The 21,170-nt window shown below is 53.0% G+C and overlaps 1 protein-coding gene across 12 annotated transcripts in view; it reads left to right on the forward strand.

Moving 5' to 3' along the window:
* Positions 1–21,170, forward strand: part of ZNF638 (zinc finger protein 638) — a 64,520-nt gene that overhangs the window by 3,092 nt on the left and 40,258 nt on the right. For 2 of the 12 annotated variants that reach the window (XM_087736072.1, XM_087736071.1), the window contains exons 1-2: positions 4,816–5,850; positions 18,405–20,022. In XM_087736072.1, the coding sequence (XP_087592198.1) occupies positions 5,537–5,850; positions 18,405–20,022 (1,932 nt within the window). In that variant the 5' untranslated portion in view covers positions 4,816–5,536. Of the gene's footprint in view, positions 1–4,815; positions 5,851–5,892; positions 6,089–15,572; positions 15,764–16,067; positions 16,498–18,404; positions 20,023–21,170 lie in introns of those variants that run through there. The other 10 variants (XM_087736061.1, XM_087736065.1, XM_087736060.1 and 7 more) reach the window with 8 other exon arrangements.

Genomic DNA, 21,170 nt, shown 5'->3' on the forward strand with positions numbered 1-21,170 from the left:
GTGGGAAAGCAGGGGCTGTGACACGGCCCTCGCCTCCCGCTCCAGCCCCAAGGCTGCAGCTGGCGGGGGCGCAGCCGGCACCGGGGAGGGGGCGGAAAGCGAAGCCCGGGGGTCCCTTCCTGCGGCGGAGGCGCAGCGGGCGACGGGGAGGTGTCCTTGTCCTCGTCCCCAGGGCCAGCCTGGGCAGGAGCGAGGGACAAACGTGAAGGATGCTGCCTGCAGCAGAGCGGAGGCTTTCTGGGACAGCTCGTGCTTGAGCCTGGCAGGAACGGAGCCTGAAGAGGAGGGTGTTTTAGGGGGGTTTCTTGGCTCCCGCATCCCCCCGCGCAGGCAGAGCACCCACCCGGGAGAAGGGGCACGGCGGTACGCTTTGCTCCTCTGTCACGGGGGACTACCCCCCCTTCTCTCCTCCATTTCATTCCCGCGCCTCGGAGCCACGCGGAAAGCAAGCGGAGGGGACCCCACCGCAGCTGGGATCCCCGCGGGATCGCCCTGCCCCGCTCCCTGCCGCCGCAAGACGCTGCTCCCGCTCCAAAACCACCTTTTAATCTTGCCAAGCCCAATACTCTCATTTTATTCCGACAGCCTCCTTTACGCGCACAGCTTCACCTGCGTGCTCACGATCTCCTTGCACCAGTGCAACCCGGGGTCCCTCTCACCTCCCCAGGCCTCGCCCCACTTTGCCGCTATTTCAAATAAGTGCTAAAAATTCACTCTTGCAAAAATTCTTGAGGCATCTGCGGTTAAGAGATAGGGAGTAGGTGTAGAGCTGCGGCAAAAATGGATCTTAAGGGGCAGTCCTGGCAGGGGGAGCGGTAATTTCAAGCCATGGGATGCCTGGCTGGCAAGCCGGTCCCTGAAGCAGCCGGTCCCTGAAGCAGCCAGCCCGGAGAGCCTGGGGCCAGCCCGGAGAGCCTTGGGCTAGCTCTGAGAGCCTTGGGCCAGCAGTGCAGGATCCCAGCCCGGCTGCAGCTCTGCCGGCTCAGAGGCCCCATCTGCTGGGAAAGCTCCCAGCAGCTCCAGCTGGGATGGATGTGCCAGCAGAGCGTGAAGGAAGCGTGTTCCCCCGGTCCAGCTCAGCTCCTTCCCTCTGGAAGAGCAGCTGGAGGGGCTGAGCACACGGCCGTGGGGGGAAGCACAGCGGGCAAACACGTCCTTAAGCCTCCAGCATCCACGGACACCCCCTGACAGACGGACTCGGCTGCACTGCCACCGCTCGGGTCCTTTTTAAGCTGCTTTTAAAACATCTGCTAAGCCCCCGCTTGCAGTCAAACAGGACACGCTTCGAGGGCAAGCGGGTTTTTTTGCTGGGCCAGGAGAAGCTGCGGTCCATTTTACAGCCTTTTTGGGTGTTTTTGCTCGGCGGGGAGAGTGCAGGGAACTGAGGATGCTGCAGGAGGGTCTGCAGGAGGGGGATGTCCTGGTGCCTCTGCCCCCTCTTCCCTGCGGGAGGACAGCGCAGCGGGGCACCGATCCGGCACGCTCCCAGCATGCTCCCAGGGTCTGCAGGCCCTTCTCCTGAGAAGCCCAGGGACTCGCTCACATGGGAGACGAGGAAAATGGGGCTGCGGGATCTGGACAGGCAACATCCCGAGCTCAGCTCTCCCGAATGCACAGCACTGGCACCTCTGGCCTCACGGCAAGACGAGGAGCCAGCAAAGCCGGTGGAGGTCCAGAGCTCCTCGACACGGGCTCTCCCTGTCAGCTGGAGCTTTTACAGCTCCGAGGCGCACAGCATCTGTTAACGGCCACCTCCTGGTCGCTGGCGTCGGCAGGAGCACGCCTTGTGGTGGCACAGAAGGTGCCCAAACTCCCCGAGTCGTAACACGACCGTGTGTCTGGACTGTGGTGCTCCCATCCTCCGACCCCAGCCCTGGCGCTCACCCCTTTTTTGGGGGGGTGACGCACCTTTCCTACAAGGTGTAATGGCAAACAGCTCAGCCAGGATGCTTCAGAGGGAAGTAGCAGACCTACGTCTCTTCTGTAAGGGAGGCGCCTGAATTCCCACTGGACATCTGAAAGATGTAAAACCAGTTAAAATCCATTCCCAGACCCGGCTGCGGGCTGAGATAACCCATCCTGTCACGCGGAGCAGGGAGAGCTGCCAGACACCGATGTGTCAGGCAAAGAGTATGCGGGGCTCTGCAGCCGCCAGCCGGATCCCGGAGTTCACAGCCTAAAGGACTATTAATCCCTGTCAGCCTGGGCAGCCTGGAGTGGGACCAGATCGGATGGAAAACACAGACTTTGGGCAAGGCTTGACAATATGATGGGGATGGGAGAGCAGCTGGGAGCCAGATAATTTTGTCAAGTAGCCAAAAACCTGCCTGAGTGAAGTCCTTCGCATAAGGAGACGCTGGCTGCGTCGGCTCCTTCCTGACCCCATGATTTACATCTCTTCTACAAGATTTAGCCTGCTCCCCAGCGGCCGACGGTCTCTGCCTGAGGCTTCGGCGATCACTCGACCTGAAAGTGGATCGCAGATCTGAAAAATAATCTTTTTCTGGCTACACGCCAGAAGTCTTAGCTCCGCAGCCCCACAACCCTTGTGAAACACAGGGTGGTTTATGGAGAGCTTCAGGGCCAGCGCTGGAGAGGGCACTCGGGCTCCTGCCGCTGCGGGTCCGTCTCTCCTGCACGCCGGGCTGAGCTCTCGGGCATCTCCTGGAGTTGTTCTGGCAGCGGGTTTTGTGCTTGGGTCACGTATACGTCTCTTCTGGGAACCTCCTCTTATTTTGACGCAGAGCAGCGTGTCTAAGAGCTAAAGGGGTCAAGAGAGTTTGGGATCACTAAGCACCCTTAGGAAGAGCGAGATTCCTTGTCGTGTTCTCGCACAGACATCCCTTGTGCGTGCTTTAAATATTCAGAACGAAATTATTTTATATGCTCGTCACCTGCGTCATTTTACAGTTCTAATGATCAAAACCATTGCCAAGAGCGAGGCCGGGCGACATATCCTTGGGCGACTTCGCATTGTGCTCGCCAAGGGCAGCTTCGTGGCTTCAGCTGTGGCTCTGAGCACCCCGCACCTGGAACCCAGTCAGGAGCACAGAAAGTTTTGCAAAGAACCAGCAAACACCCAAACCAAGCTGGATTAAGAGCCCCATCCAGCATCCCATGCAGATTTCTTCACAGGAGCAAGGACGGGAGCTGCCTCTGGCTGGAGCTCTTACGAAACGATAAGACTTTTACTTCGATCCCTTTGCATCTCTCAGATTTTGCAACAAACGAGGCAAAGTCCTGCAGCAAACAGGTCCTGCGGGTGCCCAGCCCCGCTGGCGCAGCAGAGCTGCTGCGGCTCCAGTGTCATATCCCATCATGGGAGACTGCGCCGGGACACCAGGATATGTCAGACAGATCGGGTTGCACAAGCAGCCTCAATGTTTACATTCCCAAACGTCTTAGTGCTTAATTTGTTTCATTTTACCACCTTAACGATGCCTTTTAAGACAGCGCTGCTGTAATTCCTACTGGATATTTAGCAAATGCTATTCCAGCCTTGTCTACGCCCGGACCTCCGTGAGTTTTGACTCAAATTTAATTTCTTCTTTTCAACTGTTATGTTTTGCAGCTTTCAGGGCAGCACGACGACGTTCAAGCTCCGTGTAGGCAGAGCGCTCATCTTCTCATTCTTTTAGAGAGCCTTTGACCCAAACGGTTCTTTCCCAACAAGATGTTAAAGTCTCCACAGCAGGTGCCGGGCAGAGTCCACCCTTGGGAGGCTCCTACAACGGCAGATAACTCTGTCAGCGTCCCGCCGTCTCACCATAAAAGCTGATCCTGTCTTTCAGTTTACAACAGGTTTTCCCCTCCAGAGTCAGTGAAGATCTTCGGGCTGGCCTGAGGATGGCAAAACAGACACAGATCATAGAATTGAGCTGTAAATTTGATTCAGAAGTTTAGGAAATACAGCTTCCAGCTCTCCAAAATTATCCTAGCTTCTTACTTCCCCTCGCTGTGCTGCAGTGGGAGTAAGGAATGCCTGTGGTCTACAGAAGTCACGGGTTGCAGAACTAGGCGGCTCTAAGCAGGTTTCAAAAGCCAAGAATAAGTGGAAGCCTTCACTTTTAAAGGGTTTTTAGAGTTTCCAAGACTGTGATGTGCTGGAGAGGAATCGAAACAGATTTGGAGGCAAAGACCAGCAACCTAATTCTGTGTCAGCCCAGCTTTGTCAGAAAATCCAGCACGAGTGAATCACTTTTGCTGGATGCATGCGAAGCGTCTGCGGGATCTCAAACACAACGAGAAAGACAAACGCCCAAGTGACTCCAAAGCAGTACAGCCGGACAGATCTGCACGGCAGCCAGTCCACCGGCGCTGCTCAGCCCACTCCCAGTCTGCTAAAAAAGCAGCTGAGTGGGTGCCTGCTGTCTGCCACATTTGCAGCGAGATGCAGCGCTTTCAGCAGCTCTGAAATATGCTCCACCGTGCGAGCACATGGCGTGGTTTTGGGCAAAGCTGGTCACAGGCCTGCTTGATACCATACGTGCTTTGGGGGGAGTCACCGTGACGCAGCAGCAGCGTTTCTGGCTGGCTCTGTGGTTCGGTTTGGCATCCGCGATGGTATTTTCAGGAGCAGCTCTTAAAGGAATCTGTCTCCTCGGAGAGAAGCCCGTGACTCTGCGAAGGTGCTTCGTGGGCAAGGGGAGCTCCCTGTGCCGAGGCCTCGCCGGGCCACCCAAGGTGGCAGAGCTTTTTTAGACTCTCCTTTTCAGGTCAGCACCAGCGCTGCAGACCGTAGTTAATGGGGGAAGCCTGCATTTGGGGACACTGAGTCACTGCACCCTCAGGGAAGAGAGCTTGGAAGGTAAGGAAGTTGGAGGCATCAGGTATTCATCTGCTGCTCCGAAAGCAAACATCATTCCAGGCAGACAACCCCAGTGAGTCAGCACCTCAGAAGTCTTATGCTCTGTGCTGGTTTCCACTGGAAAACCAGAGCAGCTGCTGGCTCTCAGTCAAGCCTAGGACACCTCAAAGAGGGACTCAGCAGAGGGAATCCACACCTTCACCTGAGGCTGATCAGACACTGGAAACACATAAGGCGGGAGCCACCCGAGAGGACAATCCCAGAAGCCTGCGGTGGTGCGGAGGGAGGCTCGGGATGGCTGTTCAGTGCCCTCGTGTCTCCAGTTTCCACAGGTGCAGGTCAAGGACCAGGAGCAGGCAGAGGAGGAAAGGCAGGTATCCTCACGCTGGACCGGCTCTGAGGCGAAGCGCAGCCCAGCAGCTGCACCACAGGCCCACGGAGACACCGGGCCTTCAGCAGAGCAACGAGGAGAAGACAAAAAGCTGGATGAAAGAAACAGGGGGTGGAAGAGAGATAACAACAGCTATGGGAAGGAGAAGGAAACAGAGAGAGGCGGTGCAAGCAGAGCCACAGCCGAGCCACAGCCGCCCCCACCGCCATGACAGAATGAGGCGGCCGGCGGCACTTATATAGGGGGAAATCTCCCAGCATGCTCTGCGGCAACAGCGATTGGCTCCCCGCCACAGGCGGCGCATGCGCAGCTCCGCCCTCTGAAGCCAGGGCGGGCACATGCGCACTGCGGGCACCGTGCCGGTACCGAAGGCCCCGCCCCTCCGCGGCTTCGCGGGGCTCAGTGCGGCTGCGCGGCCGGGTCACCGCCCGCACTCCTGCCCCGCGCATGCGCCCTCCGCGCCGCCGGCCGCGCTCCGCCCCTTCCCCCCGCGCAGGCGCAGTGCTCGTTGTCTCCGTCCGCGGGGGCTGCATCGCCGCGGTCCCCGGCTCGGCTCGGCGCGACGGAGCGGAGCGGAGCGGCGGGGAAGCGGCGGAGGAAGCGTAGCGAAGGGCGGCTGTGAGCAGCGTGGCTCGGCTGCGCCCTGCCGGAGGTAGGAGCTCGGTGCCGCTCCCCCCCCCCCCCCCCCGGTGTGTGGCGCAGCGGGGGCTGAGGGGACGCACAAAATGGCGGCGGGTGGGGGCGGCTGGGGCTGCTGCCGCGGGCCCGGGGGACGGCGCCTTCCCTCAGTCCCCGCAACCCGGGCCCGGGCCCGGCCCCGCCCCCGCTCGCCCACCGGGCCCCCGAGCCGCGGCGGGGGGACGCGGTGCAGCGGCTTCGCCGCGCAGCCGGTGGGTAACGGGGCGCTGCGGCCGGGCACAGGCGCCGCCGCCCCTTTTCTCTCTTCTCTTTTGCTGCCGAGGGGCTTCAGCACGGCGGCGGGGGGCACGGGGCCTCTTCCCGGCCGTGCCCTGCCCCGGCGGCCCCGCAGCCGGTTGCGTTTTGACATGTAAAAACCACGCACCCGCCGGCAGCATCGCGGCCCCGGCCCCGGCCTCGGCACGCCAGCAGCCGGCGGGCGGGCGGAACGGCTGCGGTGGCCCGACGTGGGGTGGCCCGGCGTGGGGTGGCTCAATCTCGGCTCTTAGGCGTGGGTTACGTGAGGGAAACGCACCGTTTGCTTCTGATTCTTCCCCGCGTTGTGTCTCTGTCCAGCTGTGTTTCAGTCAAAGCTCAGACCTTTAATTAAATCCGTAACTTTAGCGCGTGGCATTGGAACAAAGCGATCTGGCAGTTTGGGAATAGCGGTTTTGGCTTTCAGACTGGCCGTGGAATGAAGTAATATTCACGTTGGTTAACTGGGAGGTTGTTTTTCATCGCCGTGTCCTTCGAGAGCTCAGCATGCAGATGCGTTTTCTGGCACCTCGGGCTGGTGTGTTGGGGTTATCCAGCGAGCTTTCCCATTTCTTGGCTTCGAAGACGGTAGGAATTGATCTGAATGGGTTAAAGTAACCGAAACAACAACAAAAACTCTTTTCGGCCAAGGCAGGGTGTCTTAGCACCGCAGCGTGATCTGGTTCATAGTGCTCACCCAGGAACCTCGCAGGTTTGGCGATTTGACCTTTTTTATTTGCAACTTAGGCACATACCGCTTTAATATTTTTGCTCAGCTACAATTATGTTAATACAGTAACGCAGTATAAGTTGTTAATTTTTTAAAATTTATTTTTCTATATAATTATTTTTAAAAGTATTTAAATAACTGATTAAAAAATATTAAAAAGTTTGTTTTTTTTTTTTTTTTTTAAGAAAACAAATCTTCCGTCCTGGTTTATAGCCCAGAATTGCTGTTGAAATGCGTGTTCAGTTTTGGGTTATGCTCTTCTCTCTGGTATGTGATCACTCCCTAGACATTTAAAATATTAAATTATAACTGTGTTGTGAGGTCTTCAAGAGGGTGGATATAAAGGTGAGGTAATTATGTTCCCTCTTGAGGAGGCGCTCTTTAAGGACAAGAAGTATCTTTAATTGCATTTTTTTCTGATTTAAGAGAAGTTCATCTGCCAGAACTAACAGACGGGTCCCGCTGGCTCGAAGGGCGGAGGACGCAAGGGACTAGGCTGATCTCTTCTCCTCCGACTTCTATGACAACCGATGGAAGCGCGTGGTGTTTATCCAAGGGTGGGGTTCCGTGGGGTTGCAAAGCGTGCTGCTCCCTGCTATACCGCTGGATTCCTTTTTCTTCCTTCTGCCATTTCCCAAGAATCTGGCAGTTCGGTTTTGGGGCTGAGCTCGGTGGAAGCTCAACCGTACTTGTGTTAGTTCATACCAAACAAGGAGCTCTTCTGTGCATGGAACAGGAAGAACATTGAAATGTTTTTTTTTGGTTTTTTTTTTTGTTTTTTTTTAGTGTTTCACATTTGAAGGTAAATAAAATGTTTTCTGATTTCTTTGCCGTCAAGTTAAATATTCTGAACAGAGTTTGGTTTTTTTTTAGTAAGTTTTAGGCAGAAGTATTAGTATTTGCTCTTTGTCCACAATGCCCACGGGCGCATCTCCACGTCAGGCGTGCAGAGCTCCGTGTGCCTCGGAGCTGTCGCATGTGTATAAATGTACTTGTGAGACAGCGTGCAGGATTTGTGCTGCTCTGAAATTTTACATGGTAAGTGGAAATTGAAAAAGGCCAGTAGATTTCTGCTGCTGATATTCTGTGAAGGTGCCAAAATGCCCTGTTTTGGTCTTGTTTTTAAGAATTACTTGCCGAAAGACTTGTGCTGATTTTCTTTATTTTTTGTGTCTATGTATAAACTTGGTGCATTGAACCTGACAAACGCTGGAGTGGAACGCAGTCTTTTTTGGGATATTTCAGTGAGTTCTGTTACTGAGCGGTACCGGCTCTGGCTGGGCCGGGGTTAACTGCCTTCGCAGCAGCCCGTGAGCTGGGTTTTGCATTTGTGGCTAAACCGGTGCTGGTTGCACACCAGCGTTTTGGCTGTCGTCGAACAGCGCTTGCACAGTGTCAAGGCTTTCCCCCCCAGTCACGTCCTGCTCGGCAGTAAAAACTGGGGTAGAGGAAGAAGAAAAGGGTGTTTTTTGGCTTCTGAGGTGGCTGTTGCTTGGAGCATGGCTGGGCACTGGTCTGCCTGTGGGAGGTGGTGAGTAATAATTCCCTTTGTTTGTGGTTTTTTTTCCCCTCCCCTCTTTCCTTCACCTGTTAGATTATCTTTGTCTAAACCCATGAGTTTTCTCACTTTTCTGCTTCCTTTTCTCCCCCGGTCCTGCTGGGGTGGGGAGCGGTGGGTGAGCGAGCGGCTCAGTGGGTGTTTGGCTGTTGGCCGGGGTCAATACACCACGATCCTTTACGGAGCTACGAGGGGGATTGAGAGAACGGCAGATTGATCGGAGCGTGCCAGACTGAATTCAGTGCTGTTTACCTGCTGCTTGGTAGGGCTTGGAAATGGCAGCTTTCAGCCTTTGCTGTTTACTGTGGTGTTTTGTTTTGCCTGGGAAACCTGTGATAAAAGCAGCGCTTTGAGCCCGGTCTGGTGTTTGGCCTCTGTATTGCTGTCGTCCCGCTACTCCGGGAACCGTCCCCTGGAGACAGCCAGCCATTACACCTTCCTCCCCTCCTCCGGGACAGATCCTGCCGGCCTCATTGCCGTGGCCCCTTGGTTTCTTGAACATCCTGGCATAACCGAAATGTTCACAGCGGTGTTGATTTTGACTGTTGTTTGCGATGGTAGTAATAGCGTCCCCCTGCCACCAGTGCCCTGCACGTGCTGCCGCCTCATCAGACTCTGAATCCACTGATCCCAGTTCAGATCTTGGTGGATCCTCTGGTAACCGCCCAGCCGGGGATGGCAAACGGGAACGTGTCCTGCGGCAGCCGGCTGCTGGGTGGCACGGCGTGTGGGAGAATGCGGTGCCTGGAGCGGTTTTCACCTCCGACGGCCTGGGATATTTTTGCCTGAGCAGGCATGCAATCCTGCCGAAATGGCAGAGCAGCCGAACGGGGGATGCCTTGTCTCTGCCAAAAAGAGAGAGCGGCTTCTCGTGCCGTGTTGGGACCTGGCTTGCGCTTACCAGGCCTGTGTTCGGCACCCTCGAAGGAGCTGGAGGGTCGCTGGATCCGAGGAGAACACAAACGGACACCGCGGCTAAAGCGGAGGCTCAGTGCAGGCATCTCCTGTCGAGGATGAAGTGTCACCTCGAGGACGATCGGGTGGACTATGGTGGCAAGCGGACCGCCTCGTCTGTTACCCGAGGGAAGCGGTGGAGGTGGGCTGCAGCCGGGTCCGCAGGGGTCCGAATGACGTCCAGCGCACAGCGGCCGCGTGGCGGAGGTTGGTATCGAACACGCTGTCTGTGCGACTGTGGGGAGCACGTGAGGAAGCGGGGTGGTCTGCCGTCGTGGACCTAGATGCTGCCTGTGTGAATTGTGGGGGGAAAAAAGCAGCTGAAAAGGGTCCATCCAGGAGGACTGCTGCTCCGGGTGCTGACAGGCATTTCCCGGGATGCAGCAGAAAGGCTGAGGATGCCTCCCCTCCTCCTGATCTTGATGAAGGGACGTCTGGTCTGCTATGGCAGGAGTCAGATAATGAGTGCTCCGACCAGGAATAGGGTGGCTTTGTCTCTGGCCAGGCGGAGGAAAGGGACGACGGGCTCGACCGGATGGTGTGGATTCGATGGCCTGGCACATCGGACGCGCGGGAGCACAAGGCTCTGGTGAACTCTGGTGCGCAGGGTACCCCAGCGCCATCAGCGTGTAAGGGTGGAACCTGTCTGGATTTCGGGGACGATTCACCCTGTAGTCGTCCCACATGGCAGCACCAAAGTCTGATGGAGGGTGGAGGCTGGAGGTGGACTGTCGCGGTCACGCTGCTGTGCTGGGCATGCCGCACTCCGGTACGAGCGGGAGCCCAAGGCGGCCGGGTGGCATGGCACAACCGGTGCTGCCCACGCGTGCTCCGTCCCTTGGGCAGCAGAGTGCAGGGCACAGGCTGCTTGCATGTCGAGGGGCGTCCCTGCAGCTGGAGCTGCCTGCCCCGGGTGGAAACGCAGCCCTCCCTTTTGCCATGGACCGATACAGGCGGCACTGGAACAGGGTGAAGCCCCTGAACACCCGCCGTATGCTGACAGCATCGTTGTGTTGGGCAACACAGTGGAGGAAATGTTGGAGAAGGGAAAAGAATAATCCAGGTCCTTCCGAAGGCTGGTTTTGCCGTCAAAGAAAGCAAGATCAAGGGGCCTGCAAAAGGGATCCAGTTCTTGGAACGGAAGTGGAAAGATGGATGTCGTCACGTCCCTATGGATGTGGTCAGTACCGTAACAGCCACATCCCCACCAGCTAACAAAAAAGAAACAGCAGCTTTCCTAGGCGTTGTGGGTTTCTAGAGAGTGTGTTCTGGGTTGCAGTCGGTTTGTGGGTCCTCTCTGTTGAGTAACCTGAAAGAAGAACTGTTTCAAGCGGGGCCTTGCGGCAGGCCGTCAAACAGACCCAGCAGGAGAGAGGTGGTGCGGTTGCCCTTGGGCCGGGCCGGACAGGACCGGCCGCGAGGAGAGGAGCGTGCCCTGCCCCACATGCTCTGACCCGAGGCCACCTCCAGGATTTGGGAATATTTCAGTGAGCGATGTCACTGAGTTGTGCTGGGTCCGGCTGGGGGGAGCGTGGTGCCGTGTTCTGGGCGCGTGGCTGCACCAGCGGAGGTAGGCACCGACGGTTTGGCTCTTGCTGGGCAGTGCTTGCACAGCGTCACGCTTTTCTTCCCGCTCCCCCTCCCCGACGGGCCAGAGGCTGGGAGGGGACACAGCTGGGACAGCTGACCCGAACGGGCCAGAGAGCTGTCCCAAACTGTGTACGTCTTGCTTGGCAGTAAAAACTGAGGTAGAGGAAGAAGAAAAGGGTGTTTTTGATTTCCAGGGTCCTGTGCTCGTTGAGCCTGGCTGAGCATCCCTCTGCTGGGGGGAGGAGGTGAGCGATTGCCTCTGCTTTGCTCCTGTTTCCCCCTGGTCCGTCCCCCCCTCTGGGACCGGTGTCTAAAGACCTGTTAGACTGCCTTTATTTTAACCCATTTCTTGCTTTTGCTCTTCCCATTCTCTCCCCGTCCCGCGCAGGTGGGGAGTGAGCGAGTGGCACGCAGTGCTTGGCCGCTGGCTGGGCTCAGCCCACCGCATCAGTACGTATTGTATTTTGTTGACATTTAGGAAACTTGAGCTTCTTCTACTTTTTTCTAGGTGCTTTCATCTTTGAGATATAGCTGTGTGTCCTGGTTTCAGCTGGGATAGAGTTAATTTTCTACCTAGTAGCTGGCATAGTGCTGTGGGTTGGATTTAGGATGAGAATAACCTTGATAATGCACTGATGTTTTAGTTGGGCAAGAGGCTGGGAGGGGACACAGCTGGGACAGCCGACCCGAAGATGTTCCCTGCCGTGTAATGCCACGCTCAGCGGTAGAAGTGGGGTGGAGGAAGAAAGAGGAGAGTTTTGGCTTCCAAGGTGGCTGTGGCTTGGAGCCCAGCTGGGCACTGGTCCGCCGGCAGGAGGTGGCGAGTGATAGCCTTTGCTTGGCTCCCCTGTCTCGCTGTTCAGACCGTCCCAGTCTCATCCCATGAGCTTTATCGCTTTTCCTCGCCCTGTCCCGCTGGGGAGGGGGTGCCTGGCTGCTGCCCGGGATCAGCCCTCTGCGTGTTTAAAGTCACGCTGCCGTCACCGCAAACAGCGGGACCCCCTGCGCTTCCTGGGCTTCCCATCGCTCTGGCTTTGTGGCCTGCAGATGTTGGCTAGGGGCGACTATGTGATTAGCCATAGTATCGGTCTCTGCGGTATGCCTGGGTTCCCAAGGTGCGATTATACTGAAATGCAGTCTTTACTTGACTGCTGTGTCATTAGCACATACCCAGAAAGTTCAGTACCATTTATAGAGACAAATCAGCAGAAAATTACCCTTTCAATGACTGCACAAGACAGAAAAGCCTCCTCTTGTGACTAGAGAGAGCAGCTTCCACAGTCTTGGCAGGTCTCATTGCCAAACCTGTAGCTTAAGCCTCCTGTTTTGTTTGTGATTGATCTTTTGTATTGTGCAGCTGACTTAGAGGTGTTTCTGTTGATAGACAGCTGACCACTGAAACAGTACAGCTTCAAGACGGAGGTACCATTTTTTCACCTTCAGCGCCGAGCGCTTGAACTCGGCGGTATGGCTGCTCAGTGCTGCGTTTCCCTTTCCCCGCTTGCAGGACTTCTCATATTTGCTTCAAATCTGCTGGTACCCACTGCTTTTGACTGTTGCTTCCTCTACCTGTAAGAGAGAGGACTTTTCTACATATTTTTGTTAGCGTGCCTCCAGATTGGTTTAGTGAATTGTCAGCTTTGTTAACATCCCTCTGGGTCCCTTAGGCTAGGTGGCATTAGCTTTGCACAAAGAGGCTCTGCAAGCAGGCTAGTTTCGAAATACAAACCAAGTATTTATTGCTAAACGTGCCCTAAGGCTGGTGGGATTTAACAGGCTGCCGCTCTGAGCATTAGCTAATAAGCATTAGCTGCTCCCAGCAGGACAGCCACAGGGTGTTTGCTGACCACATGGGCATGGGGAAGGGCTCCTCAGGGTTGTTAGGTCGCTGTCATCCACTGATGCCATCCATCCATCACCACCACCCTGCTTTTTTTTCTTTAGGATTTTTTTTTACCGTTCTCAGCTGGTGTTTTTCCTATTGAATCCTGGAGCTGGAAATGGCGCCTGTCTGTCTCTGCCTGTAATCCCACCCCCCCAAGCCTTTTTTTAATCAATCTCTCCAGACTTTATCCGAACTCTTTCCTACAGCTCTAGCGGCTTTCTCTGCAGCCTGGCCAAGGTTGTGCAGCTGGGCTGCACCAGAGTTGGACCTTGCATCCTCAAAACACAGGCAGCTGGACCTCTGGAGAGGGAGGAAGGTTATAGGGAGAGAGGGTAAAAGCTTATTCTAGCTGTGTCCTTGAACCAGGGAAGGCGCGAGACCATCCTGTACTCACCTTGTGAGCAAATGCTGTCGCTAAGGCCCTCCAGCGTGTAAGCAGGTAGTCAGAGCTTTTAATTTATGTGTCCATATTGGGAAGCTTTGCAAAACGGACTGATGAAGTTGAAGGAAAAGCGAGAAGGGTATCGTTTGGCTTTCCTGTGATACTCTGAAATTTTAAGTTTCAAGGACTAACTGTTCCAGGAGTCAGGTGAGGACAGTGGTCTTTGGGGAATTCCACCTATTTTTCATTCACTTAGGATCAAGCATCAGCAAGGTGCTTGGTCCCTGCTGTAAGACTAGGCAGGGTGTCACTGCACCACCGTCCTGGCTTCAGCTGGGACAGAGTTAATTTTCTTTCTAGTAGCTGGCATAGTGCTGTGGGTCGGAATCATAGAATTGCTAAGGTTGGAAAAGACCCTTGAGATCATCCAGTCCAACCGTTAACCCAGCGCTGCCAAGGCCACCACTAACCCATGTCCCTCAGCACCACATCTCCCTGGCTTTTAAATCCCCCCAGGGATGGGGACTCAGCCCCTGCCCTGGGCAGCCTGGGCCAGGGCCTGGATTTAGGGTGAGAATAACATTGATAACACACTGGTGGTTTAGTGGTTGCTAAGCAGTGCCTACACCAGTCAGGGGCTTTTCAGCTTCCCCTGCTCTGCCCGGTGCAGAAGGAGCTGGGAGGGGGCACAGCCAGGAGAGCTGGCCCCGACTGGCCCAAGAGTTATTCCATACCATATGACATCATACCCAGTATATGAACTGGGGAGCTGGCCATGGGGTGGTGACCGCTGCTTGGGGATGGGCTGGGCATCAGTCAGCGGGTGGTGAGCAATTGCATCACTTGTTTTCCCTGGGTTTTGTTCCTCTCTCTCTCTCTTTTCTGTTGTTTTCCTATTATTATTTTAATTATTAAACCATTCTTACCTCAACCCATGAGTTTCCTTACTTTTGCCCTTCCAATTCTCTCCCCCATCCCAGCGGAGGGAGGGTGAGCGAGCGGCTCTGTAGGGCTTGGTTGCTGGCTGGGGTTAAACCAGGACAACCAGAAAAAGCAGTCTGGAGGATCTCAGATGCACCCCAGACGAAGCTGCTTTTGAAGAGGAAGGTGAGAATCTAGCCTTAAATGTCCAGACCATTGTTTCCTTGGTCTTGGCATCACTTTATCTCTCAACTGTCACTTCCAGCATTTCTTTTGAAAGGTCAGGCACCAGACCCTGCTATTGCGCGGTTGCCGCTGTACGACGCTCGCCTGGATGTCAGGAGAGAATCTGAGCACGCGACTTCCCGGTGGAGGAATGCAGTTTAAACGTTTGGCCTCTGTTTCCTACGACTTCAGGTGTAGTTAGGGCCAGGTGACAAGGAAACTAGTGTCTTTGATGTGCTCAAATATATTTGTGTTAATGTGGACCTGAGTAAAGTCCTGAATGTTTGGCTGCAGATAGGTTTCAGAGCCATTAAGGACTGTACGGCACAAGTACGGATCTTTGAAAACCTCGCCTTCAGGGTTCCTTTGTACTTATGTTTTGAAGTCTTTCATGGACTAGCCTTTTGATCACAGAAATCACAAAACTGTCTTTTGTATTTCTTCAATTATTAATATTGATGGAGAACCTAACAGTTTTAGTTTGTGAGATAAAGTCTTAGTATCCGTCCTCTTCTTTTCCTGACCCAGGAAGGTAGCGTTAGATGCTAGTGCCACGTCTCTTCTGTTTCCCTGAGGAGACTGTTTTTGGTGTGTGTCTTCCGACACCACGGTGGCTGAGAAAGTGGCTCTCATGGTCCTGTTTGTTAAGGAGCATCTGCTTCCGAGGCTGTTTGTTTTTGGCGTTTTTGGAGGGTACGTGTCGTGGTGTAACCCCAGCCGGCCGCTGAGCCCCACCCAGCCGCTCGCTTGCTCCCCCCTGGCGGGACGGGGGAGAGAATCGGAAGGGTACAAGTGAGGAAACTCGTGGGTTGAGACAAAGACACTTTAATAGGGAAAGCAAAAGCTGCGCACGTGAGCAAAGCAAGGAATTCATTCCCTCCTTCCCATCGGCAGGCAGGTGCTCAGCCATCCCCAGGACAGCAGGGCTCCATCATGCGTAACGGTGACTTGGGAAGACAAACGCCATCGCTCTGAATGTCCCCCCTTCCTTCTGCTTCCCCCAGCTTTATGTGCCGAGCATGACGCCATACGGTGTGGGACAGCGCGGGGGGCAGCTGTCCTGGCCGCGTCCCCTCCCAGCGCCTTGTGCCCCCAGCCTGCTCGCTGCTGGGGTGAGGAGCAGAAAAGGCCTTGACTGCGTGTAAGCACTGCTCAGCGATGACAAAAACATCTCTCTGTTATCAACGCTGTTCCAGCACAAATCCAGAACGCAGCCCCATAGCGGCTCCGGTGAAGAAAACGACCTCCAGCCCCGCCCAGCCCGGCACAGTGAGCTCGCAGGCCCGGTGTTAGCGTGTCCTGAGCAGACTGCAGCGTTCTGTTTGTTGATTCTGCAAAAAGTCTCTGTTTGACTGTTTTATTCAATCAGTGTTGCTTAACACCTCAGGTAAGATGACATTGCAGCCTTTAGACTGTTAACTGAAGAAAGTTTCAGGACTCAGGAGAAAGTACGTTAACTTACAGCACGGACTGTGGCATCGGGTATTGGTTACTGTTGAACACAGGATACTGCACCGCTGTTCTACTTCAGTAAGGCTATTTTTATGTTTTTAGGATGCAAGATGGAAGACGTTTTTTCCTCATTTTGGAGTACTGTTGCTAAAACAAAGTGGGAAAAAGTTATCCTCAATTTTAGTTTAGAATATTTACTGAAAAGCAAAAGACATTTAATCTGTTTTGCTTTTAAATAGATGATTGCAGTAGCGCGCTCCGGGGTAAAGTGAGCATGTACCCGTGTTCCTGTGGAACGTGGCTGTGTACTGCGGGAGTTCGCTGGAGTGAGAGCTTTAAAAGTTGTCAGAAAGCAGAAGACATCTCGTCGTGGCCTTCTGGTGCTGGGCTGAGCGCGCAGCGTGCTGGTCGGCTTGTCCTCCCGCCCGTTCCCGGGTCGCCACCTCCGAGCACGCTGGCGGCCTGCGAGCTCTGGCAGGCTTGCAGAGGCGCGTGGCTCGCGGCAGCGTCTGCGATGCCGGCGTGGGAGCGTGCCTGATGGCAGCACGCTGGTGACAGTGGGCTGCGCTGCCTGGAAGTCTCTAATTGAGTGGTGAAGATTCTTCCCGTTGAAGTTCTGCTTTGCTCCTGAACAGATCCCCCGGCAGCTTCCTAAGCCACTGAATTAAGGTTCGGTTTGCAAACCAGCGTGTTTATTTTTAAAATGGGCTCTACCAATATGTTCTCATTATGGGAGGCTTTGATATTGTTCTCTCTCCAACTGCTTTCCAAATCAATGTGCTGGGAGGTTGTTTTGCCCTCCAGGGAAGAGATTTCCAGAGAAGAGCAAAACTGAAAGGCAAGAGATTACTTTGTGGATGTTTGCTTAATGGTCTGTTTTGAAATGGTCTTGAACGAACTTGACCTAACATGCAGTTAGCATTTAAATACGATTTAATTTGTTGAGGGAGGAGGGATCTGGGGTAAGGAGTTCTGGATTAGAGGCCGGAGTTCTGGGATTGTTGTCTGGTGGGAATCTTTTTCTTTACGATGGCTTTCTATGGCTTTGTAATGGAGAAGAGAGATGGGTAATGTTTCTGTAGCTGCTGTTTCTCCTTGGCCTAACGCCAAGTTAGTTAAAATTCAATAATTGCTAATAGCACTTAAAAAGAATGCTTAACATACAGATAGTAACAAGTTACAGGAATTCAGCCGTCAACTCTGAGTCTCCTGCAGCTTGTACGTGGTTCGCCTCTCTGAAGCTATAGCTGCGTGCTGTTTTTATTTTTTGAGTTGTGGTTCTCGAACTTCAGTCCTTACAGATGACAAACATGAGAGAGGCACCTCCACGTACTTGAAAAACGTTTGTTTGGAGTCAACTCAAGTGAGCTTTGAAAACAAAACCTGCGATGGAGTTGGTGTTGGTGAGACAAGAACCTCACCACTGCAGAAATACAGCATGCAAGTTCAGAAAGCGCGAGGAATGTCTGCAAGCCCTGTTACAGTTATGCTTAGTGAAAATCTGCTGGTGAAACTCCTCTAAACCTAATGTATTGCTGCAAGAAGAACGCGACCGGGAGGTTATCCAGTTTTGGGAGAGGGCGGACTGGCGAGGGGTGGAGCAAGGCCTTCTTGGGGCCCTTCTGACTGTGCGGGTTGTGCAGCTTTGGGTGTTGTAGGTGCAGGCAGAGCTGGGCAGGTGGGGCTCCTTGCTCTGAGCGTGCTGCACGAACGCATTTCCAAAACTCTGGTGTTTCATTTGCTGCGAGTGCGAGCATCGCTTTGTCTTATTCTACCTCTATTTGTGCGTTCCTTTACTGCCTTGCAGGATTGAGTTCTCTGTGGTTTCAGCTGAAGTAAAAAGTGGCAATTTCCATTGCCGTTGTTCTTTTTTTATGCTCGTACATAGAAGGTTTCAATTTTTGTATGATTTGACACCTTTCTGTTTACAGTTGTTTCAAAATGAGATCTTGCCTTGAACATCTGGGAAATGGAAATTTTCTAGCCACGCAACTGAAATATTGTCACACCCTTTGGGTGCTTGCGGGGGACGGTAATTCACCCATGAGAGGGGTCACGGCAGCGTCCCTCCGGGACGCTGTTCTGCTGCCTTCAGAGCGATACCACGATGACTTGACATCCAAGTTGTAGTTGTTTTGAATTCTCTGCAGAATGGTTTCACTTACCATTGATACCTCATAAACATCTGGAGAGGGTTTTAATGCTTCGGCTTATTGCTCATAAATAGCTCTAATTGTAAAGAAATCCAAACTATGTTGTCGTTCAGAGCTGGAATGTGAAGTTTTAGAAAATGCTGTTGAAAGAGTGTCATCGCTAGGTGTGTTATCTGTGACACTGAGCTTGTTGGGTAAAGCTCACTTACTTAATTATCTGTTATCTGTTCGCTGCATATTAAGATTTTATCCAGCGAAAGAAAATGGTTTTGTTCAACAGAATTTTGAATTCAAAAGTACCATTTAAACTGTCATTAAAATACTGTTTTGTGACTTCAGTTGTTTTTCTCACCGGTTATAGAATCCACCGCGTAGAGGAGGTGAAAAGACAAAATAATCTAATACTTGTCTTTTAACTTTCAGCTTTGTGTTATTCTTGGAAAGTTTCGCACCACTTGTGAATTCCTTGAACCTTGGCATTGCAAGCCCACTTCTGTTGGGCCCTCCTCCTTTACAGCTTGCACAAATTAAGACACAGTTGGCTCTGCAGCAATTGACCTCAGTTGCTACCAACAGTTCTGCACCTCCTTATGCTTGGTTAAATCAGGCATTTCTGAAAAACGCAATGTTTAGCCCTAGAGGAACTTTGCCTCAGAGGCCGAGAGGACCTAATCCGTCTGGCACAAAGCCTCCAGGATCCTTTAGGGGAGGAGGCGCAGCAGGTCTTCAGAGAAAGCCTGCGCCTGGAACACCTCAAGGGATGTCCCAGAGATTTTCGGGACAGGAGACATTTCAGTGGACGGGTTCACAGAGGATAAACGTTCGGGTAACTCTGCACAGGACTGATCCCAGGCGGGTAAAGGAGAAGACGAACCTACACCAGGAGCAGAAGGGAGAGCCTCGCACAAGTTGCTGGGATAGTAGCCCGTGCGCAGCTGGGACAACTGGGCAAAAGCCATCGGCCTCGGCACGGATCTCGGAGCAGAATTCAAATGCCCAGAGCCGCTACACACCAGAAAGCGCTTCCAGTATTTTAGCGAGTTTCGGGCTGTCTAACGAAGATTTGGAGGAACTCAGTCGCTATCCAGACGATCAGTTAACGCCTGAAAACATGCCGCTAATCTTAAGAGAAATACGGATTCGTAAGATGGGTCATTCTTTATCTGGTTTGCATTCTCAGAGCAGAGCAGAAGAAACGATCGGTGGTACGAGCGGCGCAGCAGTCAAGAGTAAAGTGATTGATTACGGGCACGCGAGCAAATACGGTTACACTGAAGATCCTCTGGAAGTGCGTGCTTACAATCCCGAAGCGCTGACTGAAGACCCTCTCGAAGCACGCGTCTATAATCCCGAAGCATCGAGCGGGGAGAACAGGGAAGACTTCCAACGAGAGCAGAATATGTCGATGGGCGTCCCGCCGTCTAGCGTGACGTGTAATCCGGTGTTTCCAGTCGAAGATTTAATAAAACCGACGGGGTTCCAGAATGATTCCTCAAATACTCGATCCTTTTTTCCAGCTGAGACTCCGGGAAAGGTGTCCGGTTTGTGCGCAACCCCCGCCGGACTCCCCATGGTGAAATCCGCATCCCAGCCTGCAGTCCCGCCTGCCATGCCGCCGATGATGCCGCCGATGATGCCTGCCTTGGCCCAGCCCATGATGCCGCCTGTCATGCCGCCTCTCGTCCAGCAGTCCATGAGCCAGCACGTGATGCCCCCCATGACCCAGCCACCCTTTTCGGCTGAACTTCTTGCAGCTGTAAGCCAGCATGAAAGAATTCAGCATGAATCTGGGACGAGCCAGTCTAACGCCCAGAGCGGCTCAGGAGCAGGACAGAAGCCCTTCCAGACGCAGGCTGAGGGGCCGATTAAATCTCCTTTTGGCATTGTGAAAGCATCCTGGCTTCCAGTGTTTCTGCAGTCCGATGCCCAGAAGATAAAACGATTGCCCACTCCGTCAATGATGAATGACTACTATGCCACGTCTCCAAGAATATTCCCACATATGTGTTCTCTGTGTAACATTGAATGCACTCATATGAAGGTGAGTGTCTTTCAAAGATTATTGCATAAACTTGTACTCGGCATCTTACCTGCTGCGCTGTTTTATGAACTAATTTTTTACTGTGCGTTAAATGATGCTGTCCGCCAGTTTGAGTGCTTAAATGCAGATTTTGAAATGCTAGAAACAGTGCTAGGAAATGGTTGTAACTGCCGCACAGCGTGTTCTGTTCCAGATTGCGTTTCAAAATTGCCATACGCATTGATTTTCATTTTTTTTAATATTAAAAATTCTTTATGTCTTCTGCAGCGGGTTTCAAGTGACAAAACAAACCCTTTATCAGTGGAGTAAAATACTAACGTCATCTGGGTGACTAAAATGTGTGCAAAACTTGTGTGCTGAATCTCGGTAGGGTAGATGAGACGTTCATGTATTCAGCCCCCCTCCGGCCAAGTCTGCATTAAAACAAAGCGGCCTGTTTATCCGCAAAAATTTAATCTTCCAAATGTGGTCTGTGTGACGCTGACTGTTCCAGAGACTGAAGACTAGCTCTGAGGGACGCACAAAATGCTTTCATTCATCTGACTGCGCTTTCAGCTATGAAGCAAATAAGTGTCAGCTCTTGAAGGAAGAAAAGGAAGGAACTGGGGAATACTGGGAGAGAGAAAAGCATTCTGAAGGCTGTGGATTTTTCTTGAAAGACCTAGGCTTGATATGTCAAAAATGCAGGAGAACGTAATTTGAAAAAAAAAAAAAGGAATAATTCATTATTAGTTTCATGTGTTTAAATTTTAAATAGTCTTCAACGAAGGTGGGGAAAGCCTGTGGGGGAGGAGTGCTTTTTTGCAATTTGGCAAAATCGTGCAAGATCGCTAGGCCCTGTGTGTGCTGCGCACGAAAAGGGGGAGCGGATAGTGCGGAGGGCGGCACCTGCATTAGGGGCTTCGCAATAAAAATACAGTTTCAAGTCCTTTTACACTGGAAGCACTGAAGGCCAGGGAGAAGCGCAGCTGTGTGGGCAGACCTGAAAACTTAAAGGGAAGTTTGATTTAAAAGAAAAGTGTGTAAAATTGAACAGGGCAACAAATTTGGGTTTGTGTTAATAAATGGACAAAGCACTTTGGAAAAGTGTAATCTGTTTAAATGTGAATTATTCAGTCGCTTGCTTACTGGTGCTTTCTAACGTGAAG

This window comes from Nipponia nippon, unplaced genomic scaffold, assembly GCF_047370975.1.
Source record: "Nipponia nippon isolate SJK-2023a ecotype South Korea unplaced genomic scaffold, ASM4737097v1 scaffold_6, whole genome shotgun sequence".
Lineage (NCBI taxonomy): Eukaryota > Metazoa > Chordata > Aves > Pelecaniformes > Threskiornithidae > Nipponia > Nipponia nippon.